This window comes from Medicago sativa, chromosome 5, assembly GCF_051527215.1.
Source record: "Medicago sativa cultivar Bolivia chromosome 5, Bolivia_mono, whole genome shotgun sequence".
In the NCBI taxonomy this organism is placed as follows: Eukaryota; Viridiplantae; Streptophyta; class Magnoliopsida; order Fabales; family Fabaceae; genus Medicago; species Medicago sativa.
In genome coordinates this window covers 51996026-52019554 of record NC_140753.1, presented here as the reverse complement: position 1 = coordinate 52019554, position 23529 = coordinate 51996026, and the positions used below count along the sequence as shown (strand labels likewise).

The following is a 23529-nucleotide window of genomic DNA, read 5'->3' as shown; positions in this document are numbered from 1 at the left end:
GCAGATTTTATTCACATTGGATGATGGGCTGATCATAGAAACAGTTGTCATACCTTGTGATACAGGCAGGACTACTGTGTGCGTTTCAAGTCAAGTTGGATGTGCCATGAATTGTCAATTTTGCTATACTGGAAGGCAAGCCTTTTTTCTGTCTATAATGATCGATTCAGTGGCTACACCGTCTTTAGTTTTGCTGCATGTTTTTCATACAGTGTAATTTTGCAGAATGGGTCTCAAGAGACATCTTACTGCCGCAGAAATAGTCGAGCAGGCGGTTTTTGCAAGACGGCTATTCACAAGTGAAATTGGTTCCATCACCAATGTTGTATTTATGGTATGTCAACAATTGCACTGAGAATTCTAAAGCTTATTGTATATCAAGTTCTACTTTGTTCCTAGCAAATAAGATGCCACTTCTATTTATAAGGATGAAAATAGGCCAGACAGCCCGACGTAGCGCACATTAGGCTTAGGCTAGGACAAACATATGTAATTGATAAACTAGGTTAAGAATTCTTCTAAAGCACATTTTGCTGAGAAGGCTAGACTTTGGTCTCTCAAATTTTGAGGTGTGATAGACCGATTAATTTAGTTTATATAATCAATAAAATAATATTTTTTTCATCTAGAATTGAGTGGACCCTGTAAGTTTAAATAACTTATACAAGGCTGACATGAAAGCTATGATAAGCCTAGCCTAGAACTTACAAGTTGTAGCTATACGTTTAAAAAATGTCGTGGTTGGGGCAAGGATGCCTTTTTAGCTATAAGATTAAATACACCTTGAGTGTACACAACATACTATTCTAGACTTTGAGCTATAAGTTCAATTACGTTGATGCTTAGTAAATTGTCATGTGTGCTAGAGATGAAGAGGGGAAGATAATGATAAAATGTAACTACAGGTGTGGTGTCTTCTTATTGAATGTTGATTAGAACATGTAGAAGAGGATTTTCATAACTTTATTGTATATTATAGATGTGTACATATTTTATTTTAATCACAATCACAAACATTTATTATCTAAGCAATAGATATAATCAACACTTTTCTCCTTTACATTGCATTGGAGGAAAATTTCTTCTTATTGATCACAAGTTACAAAATTTTTGTTTTGTTTGGTCTGAGAAGAAATACTAGGTTTGGTCTGAATAATGCCAATTTCGACTCTTTTTTTGTGAGCTGATGAAATTTTTATGTTTTGTGGGTTGAGGAATGGTATAGAAAGGTTCAAATCAGACATATTGGACATGGATGTAACAACACAATGGTGTATTATATATTTTCCTTTACATTTTTCGGTTGATATTTTCCTTTTTCAATGTTTTTGTAGAACTCTTGAAATGTTTCAGAAATGTTTGAGATTTAAATAGTTAAAAGAAACAAAAAATTTCGTTGTTTGCTGCAAGGTGAGCTTATTTTATCTCTCAGCTCAAATTATAAGCTTATTCTAAGAAACTTATTAGTTGCTATAATTCTCTGTGCCATTTTTGTTAGTAACTCTGTATTTTCTCCTAAGGTTTGAACCTAAAAGCTGTTCCTAAAATGTGGTTTGATTGTCCATGCTTTAATATTCGAACAGTACTTCCAAAATTTGAATTGTTTTAATCCTAAAACTAATCAAGATAACTTTGGTGGATATTTACGGAAATTTCTGCTTTGTTATTCATGCTCTCTCTTTTTGTTTCTGAACAGTTTGCTAACATAGTTTTAACGCTGAAAGAAGATAAAAATCAGAGGTTGCACAAGGTTGTTAACAATATGCTTTCAATTGTTTGTAATTTTTACATAATGTTGTTTTTGTCTCGCAAAATATCCATGCCTATCACACTTGGAAGTAAATTTACCTTCATCATTTTGAATTCATTTCTGATTGGCTTTTAGTTTATGGTATAATGTATTTTACTTCAACCATTGCAGCTCCAGGAATTAGCTTCTCAATTAATTGATCTGTGTAATCTAATGGATACTCCTCCAGAGGAAAGGAAACTGTTTGACCATGTTACCTGTAACATCTCAGCTTCTGTCGATGAAGTCACTCTTCCTGATACCCTTGCTCTGGATCTGATTGAGCAGGTGCTAGAGACCTTCTGAAGTTTAAAAATTTGGGCTCCGAAACTTATGCTAACATATTATTTTGTTCTTTTTATGAAGGCTGAAGTGGAAGTTGAGAGACTGGACCAGCTTAAAGCAAGCAGGATGAAGGAAATTGCTTTCAAGAAGCAAGCAGAACTTGAAGAGATATTTGCTAATGCTCATATAGAAATAGATTCGGATGCTGCAAGATAGAAGATCGTGGCATTGATTGATTCTGGAGACATTGAACCAACTGAATTACTGGCTGTCATGGACAATCAAATAGCAAAAGCCAAAGAAGAAACTTTAAGCCGAAAATGTATATTGGACAAGATTGAGAAATGGATGTCAGCATGTGAAGAAGAGAGCTGGCTTGAGGACTATAATCGGGTAATTATAATCTCCCTTGTGCATTTTTTCTATGTGTCCAGTTTTGGTGAGAGAGGTGAGTCAAGACATTTACTATCATGTTAGCATTGATGTATAAAAGCATTGATGTATCAAAGAAAATTTAAAATTTTAACCAAGTAAACTCTTCATAATCTGTATGGTATTGGTTGATAATGATGACTTGCTTCCAACTAAAAACTTCAAGCAATAAAGAGTTAAGAACTAATTGATACTAAATGCAGCTATTTCTTTGAAAAATGCAGCCATTTCCCTTAATTTGCTCATTTTTCTTCTATAGCCTATCAGTATGAGTGATTTGCTTTTTGATAGTGCCTTGCCATGTTTCCAGAATTACCAAGTTTAGCTTTACTGCAATTTGATCATTGCATTAAATGGTTGCATAAGTTTGTCCAATATATCATTTTCGATTTAATAATTTTGTCATACACAACAATGCAAAACAGGATGACAACAGGTATAATGCAAGCAGAGGTGCACACTTAAACCTCAAGCGAGCAGAGAAAGCTCGGATACTGGTAAATAAAATTCCCGGTATGTATGGAATGAAACCACAACCACCATCAGATAATGTTATTATTAGTTATATTTGCTGTCAATATTAGGTAAAACAAAAAGATGCTACATTATTGGAAGAATTAACATTGTTTCTTTTGGTGTAAATGCATTGCCAAAACATGTGCTTGGGAAGAGACTCATGATATGTCATTCACATATGATGGTGTTAGTCTTCTTGCCATGTTAGATGAATATGCCATGCTTAGGCATGAATCGGAAGAAGAAAAACGAAGAATGAGGGTAAGTTTTATTGGTATGATGATTAGGATGACTGATTATCGAATTAACTGGAGCATTTGCTAATAATAAGACTGAGCAAAAGTAAAAAGTCAACTTGATGTAATTCTGTTGACTACAATTTTACCGACTCGAATACTCTGTGGACTTTCCACTGTATATGATCAGAAGAAATTTCAGGAGTAGCAAAGCACGGAACCAGAAGCCCCCTTTGGTTCAAAACGAAGCCCTGCTAGGCCAGTTAGCGCTGCTAAGAAGGTAGGTGGCCCTCGTGCTAATGGAGGGGCCAACGGTACTCCTTGCCGACGGCTATCGCTTAATGCTCATCAAAATGGAAGTAGGTCCATATCAAAAGATGGAAAAAGGGATAATACTAGACCAGTTGCTCCTGTGAATTATGTGGCCATATCAAAAGAAGACGCTGCTTCCCATGTTTCTGGTACTGAACCCATCCCAACATCACCCTAATGAGAGCTTAATTTCCAACCTTAATTCGTGAGGTTAGCATTTTGTTGATTAGACTATATCCTTCTGAGTTCTTATATTTTATGTTATATTTGAAATGTTTTGATTTTTTTTTTTTATTTCAAGGCATAAAATGCAGGATTTTATCCATGTGAGTTTGAGGCTTTGAAGAACAAACAATTATTGTTGAGAAGAAAACATTGCGAATCCAAACCACGATGGTTCTTACAAGGTTAATGGGAGTCGCAGCGATGACCCCAGTGTTGTTGATTCCTTTTTAGAACAGGTATTTCTTAATTAATAGTTCTTGGCAACATGTGTATATTGTGTCGGAATATGTGAAAATATGAGTACATGAGTATATGTGGAGTTTTGAATATATTAAGGATAGAGCTTTATCATGTGACGCTAATATTTAAAAGTGTTTTCAATTCTTTCTGTCCACAAATTACTGTCGTGACCTCTGTCTGCAACAACAGAATTTGAGGGTGACTTAATCACAAATACAAGTTTTTTACACATTTGTTTTTATATATAAGAACTGTTTGCACAAACACTTTTAACAGCTCATGTTGGATATTTATATTATAGATTTCATATGTGTATTAAATTCGGTGGAAGGGTTGAATTTGGCTAAAGTTTAAAATTATTGGTATATGCCTTGGTCGTTTGGTTCTTTGAGGAATACCATAACAACTTAATTATTGGCATAGACTTTAATGAATACCATATCAGCTTAATGCATAAACATTTCGTTGAGACATGGGAAAAATAGATAACCTCATTTAGTGAGTGACATAAAGCTTCTTCTCCCAATGATGCTAAACTAAAAAATTTGCCTCCAGTATACACAGGTAAATGGGCCAATGCAACAGATGCGGAAGTAGAAGAAGAGCCGGCAAAAGGAACTCCTTATACATTCCAGTTTCGTGTCCCCAAAGGAAGTTTAAAAATTACTGACTTAATACGAGGCGAGGTGAGTTCTTTATTTCTCTTCCGCCCTTTATCCATTTTTTTTATCTTGGTATTTTTTTTGAAGGTATGATCGGTGATTTCCTACTCCATGTAGTACAAAAATGAAGTACTTCACTTCTTTTAATGTGTTGCCTTCATATTCATAAGTCAACTGATTAAGTAATGTATTTCATCTCATAATTTGCTATCCATGATCCCTTTGAAACAGTGGATTAATGTAATCGCATAAACACATTATTTCTTTACATGTTTAAGATGTGCTTTTCATTGATAAAAAAATAAACAAATTTCTTGCAAATCATGTTGACTAGATATTAACTTTCTTTGTTAGTGTCTTGATGGTTAGTTGGAATTTGGATACACCTGGAGATTTTGTGATAATGAGGAGTACCGGTCAGCCAGTTTATAACTTTTGTGTGACAGTTGATAATGCTACCATGGCTATTTCTCATGTTATCAGGTAATGGTTAAATTTCTTATTCAATCAAATGAATCTGTTTGATTAAATACTTTTGCTATCTTATTCCGTAAAGTATTTGTAATTCAGAGCAAAGGAGCATTTACCAAACACTCTAAGGAAGGCATTAATATATAAGGTAAAGCGCAAACAGTAAAGTATATAATCTTTTATAGTATCTTGGTCACTGATTTTGGTTTGTTCTGCATGTGTGCATGAATCTGTTTACAGGCACTAGAGTTTCCCATGCCTCATTTTGCACACATTTCCTTGATTTTAGCTCCTGATCGGAGTAAATTATCAAAGCGACATGGAGCAACATCAGTTGGTCAGGTAAAGGTTCATCCATCATTTCTATGTTACATTGTTCTTAAAGTTTTATTTGGTCACTTTCTTTTATTTTCTTTTTAATCTTAGGGTTAATGTTAGTCTCTATAAAATTCACAATTTTTCAAATTTAGTCCTTATATAAATATTGGTCCTTATTCTGCTTTAATAGGGACTGAATGAATACAGGTACAGAGATTAAAAACATTTTCTGTAAAAAGTTATTTAGTCAAGAAGATGTCGATTATTTTGATGGATTTAGACACAATGGAATTGTATAAAACTGACATTATTCAGTCCAGGGATAGGGATGAGAAATGTATGAAAGATGCTTGGATTCAGTTCGCATTTGACAACACTCTTCAGGTGGGCGACAAAGTTAGATTCAGTTTTGACTTCGACTTGAACAGCTTATTCGCCGAGTTAGTCTAGCATGTCCCACAAATTTGTAATTTAATTTTCACTGTGGATTTAGAGACTATTGTAAGATGTTTGTAGACTATTATGTCCCATGATTTGCTGTTGTAGCTACCTGTGGCTTTTGCTATGCATGTCTTGTGCTTCTTTTATCTTTAGTGTGGTACCTACCCGTTGTTCAAAGTGGCAATAGTATGAAATTTATGTTTCATCTAGCAGGTTTGCTTCTTTTTATATAATATATGGAAAAATAGCTTCAACAATAAGAATAATAAACCAATGTTATTGACTTCAAAGTCCACACATCATTCTCTGGAGTTATCAAAATCTGTCCATAAGACATGGACGAAGGTTTACGGTTGACAAAATGCAGGTACTATAAAAATAGAGAGCAACTTTTCCCATCCCTGACATTATTTTAGGCATGCACGTTTTATGTTTTCTGAAAATGCATTTATGGAAATTTTAGAGGTCAAAAACTACACTTATAGTCTAGATACATGTTCAGTTGAGTCAATAAAAAAAATATACCATGGTTTTTTTTAAAATTTATCTCAACCCAACAAATCACTTGCATGTTACCACATCATTAATTGAAGGAAAAGTGGAGCTTATATAGTGTAAACAATCCCTGATAAGAACCATGCATTTGATCTAACTCTTGATATTGTCCATTATGGACTTTATGACCTAACTGGATCATAACCAAAAATGATACTACTTTCTCGAAAAATTCATATTAAATCATTTTTCATAATTTAAATAAAAAGTATGAGTAACTCCAAGTGTTTGATTGGGTGGTCAAAAGACGGATCTTTGACATCAGATTTTGAGTTCAAGTATTTCTTAACAGAGACTGAAATAGTATTCTCTTCTCACCTTAAATTTAAATTATCTATCGAAAGTAATATAAAAAGTAGTAATAATAATTTTACTAAAACCATTTTGAAAATTGACATTTTATTTGAACATATTCTTTTCAAGTGAGGAATGAGCATATAACAAAAGTGAACAAGCGCTATTTTATTCACAAGAACATAAACCATTTTATCACCATAAAGAAAAACAAAAACCATTTCATTTTCTCCTGAAAATACTAAAGAATTTATTTATGACCATATATGAAACCAAATCCTATTTTCTTTAATTAAAAAATCCAAAGAATTCATTTATGAGCACATGTGGAACCAAAAAACTTTTGTTTCATTTAGCAAGAAAAAACTTAATGTCTTAATGTTATCACAATTTATCCTACCTTTTTATTGAAATTCGTTTCATTTTGGAAAATCACCTATTTTTCAAGTAATTCACCAAAATAAAGTATTCACGCCGAAAGTGATTGATCTTACCTTTAATCCACTTTTGTTTGTAGAAGTTACATCATGAAAAGCTCCAATAGCATCTTATATAAAGAGTAAAAAATGAGCAAAGTAAATAATTAAGGTCAAATTTAAAGAAGGGATCGGTTTCACAAAGAAACCAACCAACAATCAAGTAAATTCATAAGTATTTCTTCAAAACTTATGGGCAAAAATTCCTTTTTGGTTAGTATATGACAATAACAGTCTCTTTGATATTTACTTCACATCTTATAATCTGCACATTGTTGGTTCCTTCACTGATTCCTATTAGTATCATGTTAATTATAATGTTTTTTCCCAATCTCTTGAACAAAATAAGACATGTTCTTTTCCTGCAGCAAAACTATATAATCCTTCAATAAATTTTTAAAAAGGTGCATATAGCTACGATTTGTGCAATATGTTTGCTTGATTTTCACATTTATGAAGTTTGCATTTTCCCTTAGTATGCTAGAGTGTAAAAAGGGCAGCAATTTTTTTTTTGAAAAATGCAGCTATTTCCCTTAATTTGCTCTTTTTTCCTTTATAACAAAGTTTTTCTTTGCTCAAAAAAAAAAACAAAGTTTTTCAAAAACTATCTTAACTTGGGAATGTTGTTTCTTTGGTTCATTTTGTGTGATGTGAATATTGGTGTTAATCCCTTTTTGGTAACTCTACAACAGTAGCGCTCGATTTTATAATTTTGGCTAATATGTAATCGTAATTTGCACATCATTGGTTCCAATTAGTTTAATCTTAATTATTATGTTGTTTTTCCTGATTCATGAACAAAATATATGCTCTTTTCATGAATCAAGACTTGGTAAGGCTTTGATAAATATTTCTAATGTTTGTGCAATATTTCTTTTATGGTAGACCTATCTAGGAATTCATATGTCATGGACCATAGCTTTTTATATTTATAGGCATGTAATATCTATGTTCACAATCAGTTCACTTTTAACCATTAACAAATGTGTTTGCCAACAAAATTATCCGAAAAAAAGCAATCTACCCCGTGCGAAGCACGGGTTGACAACTAGTTTTTCTCCTAAAAAGAATGATAAGTGGTATTTTCTGTTTCAAGGGAAAATGGTGAGTGGCAGTGTATAGAATATTTATTTATATAAGGAGAATATATATAGAATATTAGTGGAATGATTCCACTAAAACACACATCTCTCTCTTGTGTATTTTATTTTATCATTATAATTTAGAATATGTTGAGTGTGCATTACGTTTAAACTTTCTTTTTTTAAAAAAATAACTTATCTTCATTTATTTAAATTAATAGGATACATCAATATCTTTAAAAAAAAAAGGGATACATCAATATAATTGAAATTTAAAGTTGCTGAAACAGTAAAACAATAAAGTATACAAGCATGTGAAATATACATGTCCCTAAATCTATAAGGTTACGATGTTAAAGTTATTTGATTTGCAACTAAAGTAAATACTGCATTAATACTAGAAATAAAAAGAAACATTGTACAAAAACAAAAAATCAATACAAACATCATCGTGGTAAGACGATGAAATCATAAAAACATATAAAAGAAGACTAAAAATTTGTGAAAATCATTTATTTAACTAATACAAAAGATATGAACAATTTGGAGGGGGAACTTTGGACTAAAATGGGCAATAAATCACTCGTCTTCTATATATCTAGAAGAAGAAAAGTGGTACCGACTAGAATTTAACATGGAAAAAAGAGGAAAAAATTATCAGACAAAATGTGAGGTATAGCTGTAGAATATTTCAATAACCTTATTAAAATTATATATTCAATTTTATCGACAAGAGTAAGATAGTATTCAATTCATCATCTTATTGACAAGATTAAGATTTAACCTTTTTGGCGGATAAAGGTAAAAACACGTCAATCTTGCATTTAACTACCACATGTGGTGGATGAATCCTCTTGTTTTTTAGTTATTTTGTTTCTTTTGTTTACCTTTTTTGAGGTGAATCTTGACGGTTTGATGTATTTGCTCTTCTTCTTTACTTCTCTCTAACACTTCTTGTACTCGGAAAGTAAAGCTGATTGGTTAATATAATTTTATTGTAGTTTTTTTTTAAAAATAAATAAATAAAAAGATATTGTATATTCAGTTGCATGCTATTGATTTTCACTTTTTTGGGTAAAAAATCATTTTCGAACCTAGTTCCATAGGCATTCTTCCATGGTCACAAACACAAATGCATAGTGTTTGGGCATACACATAAAAGTGTCATTTCTTAAAATACTACTAAATCATTTTTATCATTTTCATTATTATAAAATCGTGCCCAAACACTATGCATTTGTGTTTGTGACTATAAAAGAGTTTCTCCCCAATTCTAATGGGCATAGGGCCTATCACACATTAGGACTAATACTACTCCCGACATCTACTATGACAGAGAGTCAATTTTTTTGTTGCGTAAATGAATCGCATAAAATGATAGTTATATATATATTCATTTTAGAACAACTTTTAAGATAATTCTTTTATATCTTATTGTGTTCTTACTCTTATCCCAAAAGAAGAGGGAAGAAGAAAGTTATTTTAAATTTTTTCACAAAGAAAGTTATTTTAAATTTTTTCACAAAATGATGGAACAAAATACCATTACTTTAATTAAAAAAGTTAGGATGCATTCCACGATTAATCAAACTAGTCTTACGATATTCTAACAATTTTTTAGTTGTGTTGTTTGCGTGTACTACATTATTTTAGACAAAGTTGTCTCGTGTATAAATATACACCAATAGCAACGAACATTTTTAAATTCTAAGCCCTACAAAAATAACAGAATTCGGATAGGTTTTTGTCATTTTAATATTAACAAAACTCAACACCAAGATACGGCAATAATGCAAATTATACAAAACCGGAAAGAGAAGATCTAAGCATCACATTGTTTAACCTAAAAAAGCATAAAAGTATGGATTAGAATAAGAAATAGACAAAGTTCACGCAGACCAAGGGGATGAAGCACCAGAAAGCTAAAAAACCAATAGATGATTCGAGTCAAAAATAGTACTACTACCTCCGTCCCAATTTAATTGACACAATTTTGTTTTTCACACATATTAAGAAAAATGTATAAATAAAGGGGAAAGTGGAATATATTGTATTGAGAATGATAAAAGTAGTATTATTTAGTGTTATATTGTATTGGGAATGATAAAAGCTGTATTGAAAATTGAAATGGGTCAGTTATTTTGGGACACTTTTTTTTAGAAAATAGGTCAGTTATTCCGGGACGGAGGGAGTAATAAACTGGCCTTTACAGCTAGCACATTTACACACCATAATTGATTGATCAAACTATCAATATCACATTCGTAGGTTCATAGAGAGCTCCCCAAAAGTCATAAGAGTCGTCACATGCCCTTATTATAAAAGATAAAATTCATGTGTACCAATAAAGTAACAGTAGAGAAAAATATGGTCCAACTCCGTCATTGTAGTTCATGTGGATAATAATACTTCCATTGTCTAGAGCTGCGTGATTCAGTTTTTTTACAAGAGAATAAAATATTAATTTTGTTTTGATTGGTGTAGAAGTATTTTAATTGGTGTTAGAATGTCAAATACGGGTAACAGTTCTATTATATTGGATAAAAATGGTATGTGAAAACATATAAATTCATGTTTGATATTGCAGTAGATTTGTCCGTTGAATCACTGTGATTTTACAAACTCCTACATCGTCTAGATTTAAAAGCTCTAATAAAAATGTTGTGTCTAATTTTACATGTGTGTGGTTGTTTAAAGACCAATATTGTGATCATCCAAACTCCTACGATGGTCTAAGAGCTTTTCACTTGATATATTTATTTGGCTTAACTGCAGTTTTGGTAAACTTGATATTTGTTCTCGTTACAAAACATAAATCAATCATGGGAGAGGTTGATGGTGGTTTATGTCTCTTGTGGTAGTGGTTGTCGGAGGGGAAAAGTACATGCAAAAGACCCTCTAATACCAAAATCAACTTAAAAATAACGAGAAATGACATTTGTATAACTATTTTGTGATAACTTTTGAATATTTTTGTCTCATATGCATATGATGTTCTTGTCTCTCTTCATTTTTCTATCTCTATTGTTTTTTATCAATAAAAAATAGAGAAAATAAGATAATTGTTACAAAATATCAGTACTAAAAAATAATATAGCAAATGAGCATGGAAAATAAGAAGGAAAAAATTTAGGTATGATTCCTTCGATGCTTTTCGTATAGTTATTTATTAAATTCATCATGATTTTCTGAAATCCATAATTTTCTCATAGTTTATTTTATAAAAAAAAAAAAATTAGTTAAGAACCATACGAAAACACCTAAAAAATTACACATGAGTTTTGTCCAAATCAAAAACACCTCAAACACAGCAAATTAGGGGTTTTTCACATGCCTTATGTCTTGGGTCATAAAGAAACATCATCATAATAAATCATTCCTTTACTAGTCCATTTTTAGCCAAATACAACTCTAGTGAGTCCCTCCTATTTGAGCTCAATCGACTATCCCTGCCTAGTGTGAGTTCGGTTTCATCAACGAAAATATTTGGGGTATTAAGCAATATTCATTTAATCTTCGATATACAATTATCTAAATATGATACAAAAATTAAAAAATACTTATTTTGTAAATAAATAACATAATAATTTTTCATTATGATTTCAATTGCTTTTTTATTTAAGAGTACGAAATAGATATAACTTAATAAAATGATTTATCAATTGATAATCAAAAGTAAAATAAAAATAGGGATACTAGGATAGAAAAATCTAGCTACGATGTAATATGGATCTCGTTTTTTTTTTTTAAGGGATGGATTTCGTTATTAATGAATGAACAACAATATGTTGGTCGTCTCATGGTGAACCTAATCCTCTAGGCACAACTATGAAAAATGGTATCCTACAAATTAACATTAAAGTAGACATTACAAGTGAAAATGTTGAGTTTTGTAAATACAAAAATTGCTAACAAAAACATCTCATAATAGATGAGTGCATGAGAGATGTTTATAATTTGAATAATTAATTATTGTTAAAAAATTTAGAACTTTATTAAATGTTTTGATTTTCTTTTGTACAAGCAATGTTTTCAATTCAATGTACAATAATTTAGAATTTAAAACTTTATCATTTTATAAAATCGATTCTCTTATTTTAAAATTTAGTTGTTTTGATACTTTATCAAATATTTGGTCTAAAATACGATGATATGATATATTTTAAATGAAATAATTAATAAAAATTTGTTACAATTTCATCATTAGATTATATATCATATCATTTAAAATATACCGCATCAAACACTTATTATTTCAAAAATATGATGAAGAGATCAAAACTATCACATTTTAAAACAAGAGGACCAAATTTGTAAAATAGTGAAATAAAGAGACCAAAATTACAATTAAGTCAATAATTAAATATAACTTTTATTAAAGTAATAATAACTTTAATTCACTTAAGTTGACATGGCAATATTGGTTTGAAGTATGATCTTCTCAATGTCCGATGTGGTTTCTATCTTCGGTGTCAATTTTGGTGCGTCAGATCGACTTCTTAGAAGAAAATAATACTAAATTTAGTAATTTTTTATGTATGAATAATTTACTTTGAAAGAGTAAGGCAACATTGTGTCTAAACTCAAGTATACCGCATCTTCTGTCCTGCTGACTGCTGTTCTCTTCTAACATATGTGTCACAACCCTATTGGCTAACAATTTGACGTGTCCTATTATAACAATGGGTGCACAATATACCACATGCATACATTAACAAACCAAAATTTAATTCATATTTTATCGACTATTTCCCACCCACTTCAATATTCCATTCCATGATCCTCTCAACTAGCAAATTGCATTGCTTTCCTTCTCCATAAAATATTACTAACATACTCACATTTTACATTTACTCAACCAATAGCTTGCACCAGTTTTTAGACACAGGACTCAGTCTCTCTGTCTCTCTCTCTCTCTCTCTCTCACACACTCTTGTTTCTCTCTCTCTCTCTCTCTCTTACTTCTCATTTTCCACCGCCTTAGAAGCAGATTTCCCAACTCGGTGGGTTTTCGTTTTGTTTTGTTTTTCTTTTTCATATTATAATAATAATAGAGTATTGCAAATTTGCAACTACCACCTTCTCACGCTAGCTTGGTGCATGCAATTTCTGTTTCATCAAACAGAAACTCATTCACGGCGGTTATAGTTACTGTTAGAGGTGAAGCCAGCTGAGTAACGGAGACGGCGACGACGACGACGGAGAAAAGTGAATCGCACGTGTGTACGTGCAAAATATCAAGCGAGATCGTTTGTAATTGCAAGTGCAGGTTCGTTTGGGTTGGTGGTTAAAAAAAAAAAACAGTTAGAGTTAGAGATCATCACGGTTATTTTGTGAAACTCTCAAGTCTCAACAAGAAAAGGAATGCCTCACAGAGCAACTTACTTTTTTCCTAGGCAATTTCCAGAGAAAAGGTTCGATGAATCTTCAAAGAGTAGTACATTAGATCACGAGAAGAAAAAATCAGCAGTCAAATCAACGGATACGACTTTTTGCATTGAAAACGACGTGCCGAAAAGCTCAAACTCTACTACCAAAGACAATCTATCAAAAAACTCCGCTGTTTTGGAACTTTTCACCGACAGTAAAAAGTTTCGAAACGAGCAGAAGCAAATTGCAGCGTTTTGTGATTGGTTGGTTGATAAAAGACACAGCCACCACCATCACCGCCGTCATCGTCCTCATCAACACCAGCATCAGCATCATCATCACCGTCACCGATCAGATCATATTCTACATGAAGAGGACGAGGAGGATCGTGAGCTTCTGCTTCCGGATTCGGCGAAGGTGTCTTCGCCGGAGAAGGACGCTGTTGATGTGGAAAGAAGGTTTGATAGGGAAGTTTCACTATCGAGATTGTCGAGTGGAAGCAGTTACGCGACGAGTTTGTTTGCTTCGGATGTTACCGTTACTGCTACATTCTCAAGTGATGATATTACAAAAGAAGATACGTCGTCGTTTCGAGTTTCTACAAATGAAGTTACAAGAAGGAAGAAACAAGAAGAAGAGGAACATCATGAAGAAGAAAAACTCAACGATGAGAAGAACTACGCTAAGGAGTGTAAAGAAGGCTATGAACTACAACAAGCGTTGGCGAAGAGGCTTTCTTTCTTATCAACCCTTGGTTCGGAACCGGTTCTCACTTTTGATACTGGATTAGAAACATGGGATGTTGAATCAGTTTCTCGTCGTTTATGGGTACGATATCTAAACGATGTTTGTGTATCTTTAGTGCATGTTTGATATCAAGGTGTATTTTGTCGGAATCAAAGTAGATTTTGTGAAATCATGTGATTTTGTCAATCCCACCGTGTTACCAAACATGCACTTAGATCGAATGTGTTTTTGATCGAATCACGTGCATTTTCTAACTCTTTAATAAAATTATGATATAAATATGATTTAATCAAACTCATCGTGTTTTGTTTAGTGGTATCATAATGGATTTGTTAGAATTAGGGTGGATCACCTTATTGATTGTAGGTTTTGCTAAATTTCAGTAAATTCCATTAGCGCAGTATGATTCTGGAAATCCCACAATGATATCATACATGCAAGATGTGAATTTGATAGTATCATGTACATTTTGTAGGTCTTTAAAAATTATGATATGATTTCGTCAAAATCACTGATGCATTTAGTTTAGTACGAGATTGAGATCGATAATGATGGTTTTGGTTTTGTGATTTTTTTGTCTCAGGTGACAGGGTGTTTGTCGTACACTGACAAGATTGCGGATGGATTTTATAACATATTGGGAATGAATCCGTACTTGTGGGTGATGTGTAATGACATGGAGGAAGACGGGAATTTCCTTCCTACATTGATGGCGCTTAAAGCGGTTGAACCCAATGAGAGTTCTTTGGAAGTGATACTTATTGATAGACGCGAGGATTCTCGTCTACAAGTACTCCAAGATAAAGCACAAGAGTTGTATTCTGCTTCTGAGAATGCCTTGGTGCTCGTTGAAAAGCTTGGAAAACTTGTTGCTATCTTTATGGGGTAAGAATAAGATCAGAATGAATGAGATCATAATAAGAACAGTAATCATGGTTTTAAATAAATGTCTACAACCCTGATCTAGACAATTGTGATCTAGATCGGGGGACATAACAATTTTTTATAATCATGATGCAGACGATATTAATGAAAAATTAGCATTAGTATTTATATGTTAATCGATTTATTTATTTATTTGTTTGGTGCTGGATGTATGAAAAGGGGTTCCTTCCCTGTGGAGCAAGGGGATCTGCAAAAAAGGTGGAAGATGGTTAGTAAGCGGTTGAGGAATTTTCATCAGTGTGTTGTGCTTCCAGTTGGTAGTTTGTCCACGGGACTCTGTAGGCATCGCGCAATTCTCTTCAAGGTAAATCATTTTGTTACATGGTGATTATTTGGATGGTTTATTTATATCTATTTGGATAAACATTTTTAAATAATCGCTTATAGCGTAAATACCTATCATATAAGAGGAGGGTGTGGATTAACACGAGGCCCTGAGATATTGATTGTTATTCACTGTTGGTTTTGTTTTGTTGATGCAGAGATTGGCGGATTATATAGGTTTGCCGTGCCGCATTGCTCGAGGTTGCAGGTACTGTGCTTCGGATCATCAGTCCTCTATTCTTGTGAAGATCAAAGATGAAAGGCAACTGTCAAGGTTAGTGCAACGGCTACTGTGGCTTCTTTCCTACATCCCATCAAGTTTATTTGTTAATTTTATGTTTTCCTGGCTTTGATCATCTTCAACCGGTTTTAGATAGATAATTTATATGAATCATTGTTACATCTCTGTTTAGATTGCTCATATATATTTGGATTTTGGTTTTGCAATTAATAACTCACTGACTTTGTTGAAGATTTTTTAAGTTCACTTATGATTGTCAAGAACTCAAATTTGTTTAATTCCTTTGTCAGGGAGTATGTTGTTGACCTTGTTGGGGAACCAGGAAATATTACTGGGCCAGATTCCTCAATTAATGGAGCATATGTGTCTTCAACACCTTCTCCATTTCAAATTTCTCATTTGAGAAAATCTCAGTCGCCCTATGTGGATGATGCAGCATCTTCTCAAGTTATAAGTTTTAATCAGAGTTCTTCTAACAATCAACTGTATTCAGGTATGTTGGGCTTTATATACCTGACCATTTAACTTCCAACTGTTTTAGAACTACTATTATTTCAAGTTTAGCATATATGTTGCATTGATGCATTTTTGTTCATTTAGGTGCATATATTATTTGAACCCTATTTATAGTAGGGTATAAGTAGTTTTACCAAGTGGTTTCTTCAGTATGAAGTGTACTTCATTGCAAATTCTGCAGATTCGCACAAACATCACTGTTATCTGCATGTGTAAATTGATCTATTTACATCATCAATCAAGTTTTAGCCTCATGTTTCATTTTCCATTGCCCCAAAAGTTTCATATGGAGTATGGCTGGTTAGGAAGTTTAAGAATGATACCTATCCTTGGATCATACAGTTCTGTCTTAATAAATTTGAACTTAGAGACCAGTTAGATTTCGAAATTGGTCTTAGTTGCTACTCAATCTTTTACAGGTCGCGTACAGATAGATCAATCAAATAAAGAAACTGATTTGCTCAAAAATAACAATGACTTGATTTATGCTTCAGTTGATAAAACTCCTGGAGGTACAGAACCACCTGTAATTCCTTTTGGCTTGAAAGGCAGTGACAACTGACATCAATGTGCAAAATTTACGCTTACTAATTTTTCCTTCTACTTGTGAAGGTGTTTCTGAAGCTATCCGCCCTGCCTCTGAAGCATTATTACATGACATTCCATTTGTTGGTAAAGATTCAGTTGTAGTCCAAGAAATTTCTTACAATGAGATCATTGCAAAGGGAAGTTCAGTGGTAACTGGTATCCAGTCAAAGCAGGAACAAGTAGAAAATCGACTTCATAACCAGGGTGCTGGGGATATTCCAAAATATGTGAATCTTGAACCATCACTAGCAATGGACTGGCTTGAGATATCATGGGATGAGCTGCGGATCAAAGAACGCATTGGTGCTGGTAAATTTTCTGTTTCTCATGCTTTGAGTTTTGAAGGAGCATAAATGACGTGATGGCTCTAAATGTTACTGCTCTTTTATTTATGCAGGATCATTTGGGACAGTGTACCGTGCTGAATGGCATGGATCAGTAAGTGTTATATTAAGCACTTTTTTCTTCGGCTGAACTTAACTGTTTTTTTTGCATATATAAGTTCATGAGTTAATTATGCTTTGTAATTGCATCACAGTCTCTAGTTACTTAAGTCTGTTTGATTGTAGACTTGTAGTTTATTGCATGAATAAGGCTTAGCTGCCATGACGACTTGATATTTTATTACTCTTATCTTTGTTTTATCATTTTGGTGTATTTATCCGATGTTTTACAATTGCAGGATGTTGCTGTCAAAGTTTTATCAGTTCAGAATTTCCATGACGATCAGTTGAAAGAGTTTTTACGAGAGGTTTGTTTTCCTAATATTTGATTAAACAAATGTTATGCGAGGTCTATCTATTTATTGCATAGGATCTGAGTTATGCTTCAATTAAGGGGTGTTTTTGTGGCATGCCATTGAATGCAAGTATTAATTGACTCATTAGGGTGATGAGTTGCTTTGGTATAGTGCCGTGTACTTGATCCTTTCCTGAATACAAATTTCTTTTGTATAAGACAGTGTTACTATTAGTCTACGTACTTTTTCTTTTTCTTCAGTATTTTTGACATCTACGAGGAAGTTACAATTGATGATATTATTTTCATTGCTTCAGGTTGCAATAATGAAACGTGTCCGCCATCCAAATGTGGTGCTCTTCATGGGTGCGGTTACAAAACGTCCTCATCTATCCATAGTGACAGAGTATTTGCCTAGGTAATCAACTTTCTTTGGTGGTTAACTAAATGTGTTTTAGGACTCTTACACTAATAATTTTGAGTGTCTTACTGTTGTTGTTTCTTGGTGCATCTATGGCAGAGGTAGTTTATTCCGCCTGATTCACAGGCCAGCATCCAGTGAAATGCACGATCCAAGGAGAAGATTACGAATGGCTCTAGACGTGGTTTGTTCATAACATTATTATTCTTTCGTTACATGAATAAATTAAATAGTAGATGATATATCGTTTTTTCTCGTTGTAGGCTAAAGGGATCAATTATCTTCACTGTCTGAAGCCTCCGATAGTGCACTGGGATCTCAAATCTCCAAACCTGTTAGTAGACAAAAATTGGAATGTAAAGGTAAATTGATACTGACCAAACAACTGAGTTTCTCCTTAATTTTTTTTTAAAATATTTGTGAAAGATGATTTATTTTTTCTCAAATTTATGCTCAGGTGTGTGATTTCGGGCTGTCCAGATTTAAGGCAAATACTTTCTTGTCCTCAAAATCTGTTGCTGGAACGGTAAGTCTCTTGAACTCTAGCATGTGCATAATCGATGATATACACTATTTAGTGTTGAAGTTTTGTTTTAACTATGTCGAAAGTAATCCATTGCTTCCGAATAAATATTATTCTGGTAGCAATTTCAAGTTTAAATTTTGAGGAGAATTTTACATGTCGAGTTACCATTACCATACATAAGCAAACCTTCGTCAAGTAGACAAAATCGATGTTACTTCTCATTAAACCCCATCCTTTAAAGTAAAAGGATATAATCCTGATTTCTGAAGTTGTTTTATTACCATAGAGATCCGGTTTATGTCAGTCAATTATTTGATGCTGCCTTGGGTGGTAAGTATGTACTCTTTCTGGTGTGCTTCATGGAAGCCAATTTATATACACCCTCTTATCCTTAATGCTTGCCTTTCTGGATATTTTCCAATTACCAAGAAAGAGCTTGTTTGATAAGAACATTATATTATGTGCTCATCTTTCACTTACTCAACCACTACCTTTGTAATCTCTCTCCTTATTGAAGTCATCAAAACAATATGGGTCATGTTAACTTGTGCCCTAAGGTCACATGTTAAGGAACCTAAAAAAAGCAAATTTGCATTGGAAAACATGATATTTTAACTTTTTAGAAATTGACTACACGACTTTTGATGCGTATATTTCTATAATTAGTTCCTTAACATGTGCCCTCAAGGGCACAAGTTAACATTTGCCAAACAATATTCTACTCAATTTCATCTCTTCTGAAACACGACGTTTTTCACCCACTATTTCCCATATAAGCTCTTTCATACTGAATTGAAAAATGTGGAGATCATCTTTTGGAGAGTAGATGTATCATAATAAAATTCATCTTTTAAAATATTCGATTATTTATTGATCACCACTATATGGAAAATGTGCAAGATAATGAGGGATAAGGGAAGAATTGACAGAGTAAAATCTTAAACTATTGAAATTACAGGTAAAAAAGAGAGAAAATCTTAATGACGACAACTAAATGGAACAAAGTGTTCTATAATACCCGGACTTGAGAGGTTCTCTATGATGTAATATATAGGCAAATTCTTTTTAATAAAAGTCGCCATTCTATTAATATTTTGCAGGTTGAACTTTCACTTCACGGCTACTCATCTTCAATAAGTGTGTAACTCTCTTAATTTTATTTTCAGCCTGAGTGGATGGCTCCAGAGTTTCTTCGTGGAGAACCTACAAACGAGAAGTCTGATGTTTATAGTTTTGGTGTCATCTTGTGGGAACTAGTGACCTTACAACAACCATGGAATGGACTTAGCCATGCCCAGGTAAACTCGTTGAGTAATTATTTTTGTCTGACCTTGCATGTTTCAAACATTGCATGACAAAAATGAAATTTGCAATGTTTACAAGTGAATTTTGTAAAATAATCTTCATGTGTATCCTCAGGTGGTTGGAGCTGTCGCATTTCAGAATAGGAGACCTTCTATCCCTCCAAATGTCTCCCCAGTATTGGCCTCCCTTATGGAATCTTGTTGGGCTGAGTAAGTGTTCACTTGCTTTATTTTCAGGCAGTTTTCAATATGTTCACACATGGTCATTTGTCCAAATTCTATGGTTGGATAGCCTTTCTAATAAACTAGGAATTCTGGATGAAGCTTTGCGTAGTTTAGATAAATGTAATGTTTGATTGGGCTTAATTTTGGTTTTGCACTTCTTTGTATTGCTATTAGTATGTTGATCAGATGGATTCCATTTTGGGATTACTGAATATTGAATTAGCAACAATAAAACCAAAAACAGAATCTGATGTGACTGATAACTCATTGATTTTAGTTGTTACTCTTGGATCTTACCAACTTCAGATTCTCTAAGGAGGACCTTTTTTGCTTTAGGAAAAATTATCATGGTTTACGTTTATATTTTGTATTGAATGCTTTATGTTTCTATTTTGTCTAGTAAACTTCATTCTTTCTATACACATTTTGTAGCATAGATTCATTTCTGATGCTTGATAATTTTTTTGCAGTAACCCTGCTGATCGCCCATCTTTTGCCAGCATAGTTGAGACCATAAAGAAGCTGCTAAAGTCACCAGCGGATGCGATAAAAATGGGCGGAACATAACGAGTACGCCTCCCGTGATTGGGTGGAATGAACCATAAGGAGCATGTCGCTCATGATCGGAGTTTCTGTTGCTAAAATATGTTGGCTATGTATGGAAATGTTAATTAACAAGTAACCTGACCCTTGTTGGTCATAAACTAGTATTGATGGAACCTTTTGGTTGTTTGCAACTGGATATCAGTTGTTTCATGCTAACACATTTCATAAGGGCAATTAAAGCAATGAAGTCTAGTAACTTAAAAAGAAGGTGCGAATATGGGATTGTTGTAATTGTAAGTGGTTTTTGGACCTCAAGCTCTTTTATCTTGTAGCTTGAGATCTGTAAAATATTCAAGCACTTATGTCTTGTGACTTGCTTCTGGCTTTTAGGCCTATAATTATGTAATAAAGATTTTGAAAACGTGAATTACTTATTTTGGCAACCATTATCTCTATAGTATTCCATTTGATTACATGCTAGTTGCTTCTTATTTTATTATTCTTGGGCTTAATATACTACATATTTTGTTTTTGTTTTTTTTATTCGATTTTTTTCGTGAATGCAAACCCACGATGAATGGAAGGAATAATAAAATAGCTTTCACAAAACTTGTGTAAGAAATGTTTTAGCACAAACATCATTTGGTTGACAATTGCTTTTTTAACATCAAAATCTTCCTAAAAACACAAGTAAAATACTAAAATATCCCCAGCGGTAGTTAACTACCGCTGGGTTTTTTAGTCTTTTACATGTGTTTTTAGGAACTATTGAATGTCAAAAAAGCAACCATCCATGGTTTGAATGGAATTGAATTCAGATTTTTAAACTCAAGTGAATCCTTCATATATTTTCTATTGTATTGTATTGTATGGCAAATATGTTTTACTCTTGGCCTATCTGATTTCAATGATTTATGTCATAACATTCTGGTTCAACTATTATAAATAACAATGACATCATAGGGAACAAATAATGTCCAATTTTATAAATGAAAATGTATCAAATGCAACAGTTTGCAGTAGACCCCTAGACACAATGAGATAGACAAACGTGATACCGATCTTGATGTTTCATTAAGTATCCCAGTAAAAGATCACGATCATGTTTTTCTGAAAGAGTAAGTATCATAATGTAAAAAGGGAGGCTTAACAAGACCCATTTCCTCCTGAGAATGGGAGGGTTAACAAAAAGACACACATATTTGCTTCTTTCAATGTGCTTATTTAAATCTTTTCAATATTTCATCTCAAAAATAATCTTTTCAATATTTGGTAATTTTATTTGATCTATTCTTTTAGGGGTGATTTGATCTATTTTTATTATTATAACCTAAATAAACTTTTACTATAAAAAAATAAAAATAAGAGTTTAAGGAATTGGTATGAGGAGTAATAGGATAGGTAGGAGACACATAAAAATATCCAGATATTGACACATAAAAATACGTTGGTATTCAAATAGACAAACACAAGTGTGAGATGAACAAACACCATGGACATTCCAAACAAACTATAGTTGCGTGAGATGAACAAATTTAACTTGAAATTGTCAATGATATTTTTTAAACCCATGATTTGAATTAAAACTTGTGACATCTTGATTGAGTTTCCATTGATAAAGCTCCAAATCATAGTTTGTTAAATAAAATTATCTTGGGTAAAAAAATCTATTATAACTTTCTCTTGATAATAAAAGAAAATATAATATTCTCTCACACAACTACAAGACCTATCACTCAAATCATCGAATATTACATTTCATTTCATTTACTATCCCTAAAGAACATTCGTTTAAGATAATTTGAATTTAAATAAGCTCTAAGCAATATCATATTTTCATGGTTTGTCACCTCTTTATGCTAATTTGATTCTAAGTAAGTTCTCAATGGATTAATATCATTTTCCATGTATGTCATTGGAGTTTATGGGCAATGTTGTGCTGGTTTTTTAACCTTTTCATGCCAACTACAACTTTCTTTTAACTATACGGCTCAACTCCAATTGGGCAAAATTGTTAGCACAATATGGTGAAAAAGAGTTGACTTCACTAATGCCTTTCAATAAACCATTTGTTGTTGGGAGGTTTCATACTTCTTCAACATGTGAAGAGAAATTGTCATCAATCAAACTCATAAGTTAAAATTAATTTCGGTTAAACTTAAGTTGATTGTAAAGTGGTTTGTGTTGGGATGCATTTACATAAAATCATGTCGTTTGCATATTTTAGATCAAAATTGCTTTAGAGTGTGTAATTACCAAAAAGAGTTTTAACATATATATGAAAAAATTGCAAACAGTTAGAATTGATCCAACTTCAACGTGAAAGCTAAAAATAGTTGCTCTAACTTAGAATTGATTCTCGATATAAAAACCAAACTTAAAATAATAGGGTCAAACCATGCTGAACCATTTCAAACTCTGAGTTGAGTAGTTACTACCGTGGAACCAAAAAAAACAGTGAATATAAGAAAATACCAATGTAGTTCTTATGAGAGAATGGTAAGAATAAATAACCTGAGGGAGGCTCATTAACTCATAAACAGGAGGAAAGAGAAGTGTATAGAATGGAAAATAAAAAAATAGAAAATCAAAATGGATTATTCATTCATATTTTTTACACAAGGATATATTTTTTTTTAAAATGTGCATGTTTAAATATTTTTGATATCTAGTAAACTGATTTGATATTTTTTTTATATAAGGT

General features: G+C 32.7%; 2 protein-coding genes, 1 long non-coding RNA gene and 1 pseudogene across 11 annotated transcripts in view; 3 read left to right on the top strand and 1 right to left on the bottom strand.

Moving 5' to 3' along the window:
- The first annotated feature begins 116 nt into the window (after positions 1–116).
- On the top strand, positions 117–3432 carry LOC146922871 (65-kDa microtubule-associated protein 1-like; annotated as a pseudogene). The gene is made up of 8 exons (XR_015012628.1): positions 117–135; positions 226–334; positions 1335–1410; positions 1697–1750; positions 1922–2077; positions 2156–2467; positions 2932–3019; positions 3177–3432. The product of XR_015012628.1 is annotated as a 65-kDa microtubule-associated protein 1-like (transcript).
- A 413-nt stretch (positions 3433–3845) lies between these two features.
- On the bottom strand, positions 3846–8115 carry LOC146922870 (uncharacterized). Its single transcript, XR_015012630.1, has 2 exons — positions 7271–8115; positions 3846–6363 (listed from the first exon to the last, which is right to left on the bottom strand). It is a non-coding gene; the product is annotated as an uncharacterized LOC146922870 (long non-coding RNA).
- Positions 8116–13180: 5065 nt separating this feature from the next.
- On the top strand, positions 13181–21268 carry LOC146922869 (serine/threonine-protein kinase CTR1-like). Of its 8 annotated transcripts, none has more exons than XM_085715664.1 (17): positions 13181–13337; positions 13460–14532; positions 15035–15336; positions 15556–15700; positions 15879–15994; positions 16252–16454; positions 16897–16989; positions 17102–17374; positions 17463–17503; positions 17748–17816; positions 18121–18221; positions 18324–18408; positions 18488–18586; positions 18682–18750; positions 19917–20048; positions 20170–20264; positions 20750–21268. In XM_085715664.1, exons 2-17 carry the CDS (start codon positions 13699–13701, stop codon positions 20844–20846), a joined length of 2754 nt encoding a protein of 917 aa, XP_085571790.1. In that variant the 5' UTR covers positions 13181–13337; positions 13460–13698; the 3' UTR covers positions 20847–21268. The 8 variants fall into 8 exon arrangements, 5 of the variants coding, with proteins under 5 accessions (XP_085571790.1, XP_085571788.1, XP_085571789.1 ...); XM_085715662.1 differs by having other exon boundaries at positions 17090–17374; XR_015012626.1 differs by having other exon boundaries at positions 13181–14532; positions 19851–20048.
- The window catches only part of LOC146922864 (serine/threonine-protein kinase CTR1-like), a 68631-nt gene continuing 58282 nt past the window's right edge, over positions 13181–23529 (top strand). The window contains exons 1-6 of the mRNA XM_085715666.1: positions 13181–14532; positions 15035–15336; positions 15556–15700; positions 15879–15994; positions 16252–16454; positions 16897–16989. The gene's annotated coding sequence lies outside the window, so the exon portion shown is untranslated. The remainder of the gene's footprint in view (positions 14533–15034; positions 15337–15555; positions 15701–15878; positions 15995–16251; positions 16455–16896; positions 16990–23529) is intronic.

Coding starts and splice junctions, on each gene's coding strand:
- LOC146922869 (XM_085715662.1), top strand. CDS start 13,699: ATGCCTCACAGAGCAACTTACTTTTTTCCTAGGCAATTTCCAGAGAAA. Junction 16,990..17,089: donor AGTTGATAAAACTCCTGGAG/GTACAGAACCAC, acceptor CTACTTGTGAAG/GTGTTTCTGAAGCTATCCGC. Junction 18,587..18,681: donor ACAAAAATTGGAATGTAAAG/GTAAATTGATAC, acceptor ATTTATGCTCAG/GTGTGTGATTTCGGGCTGTC.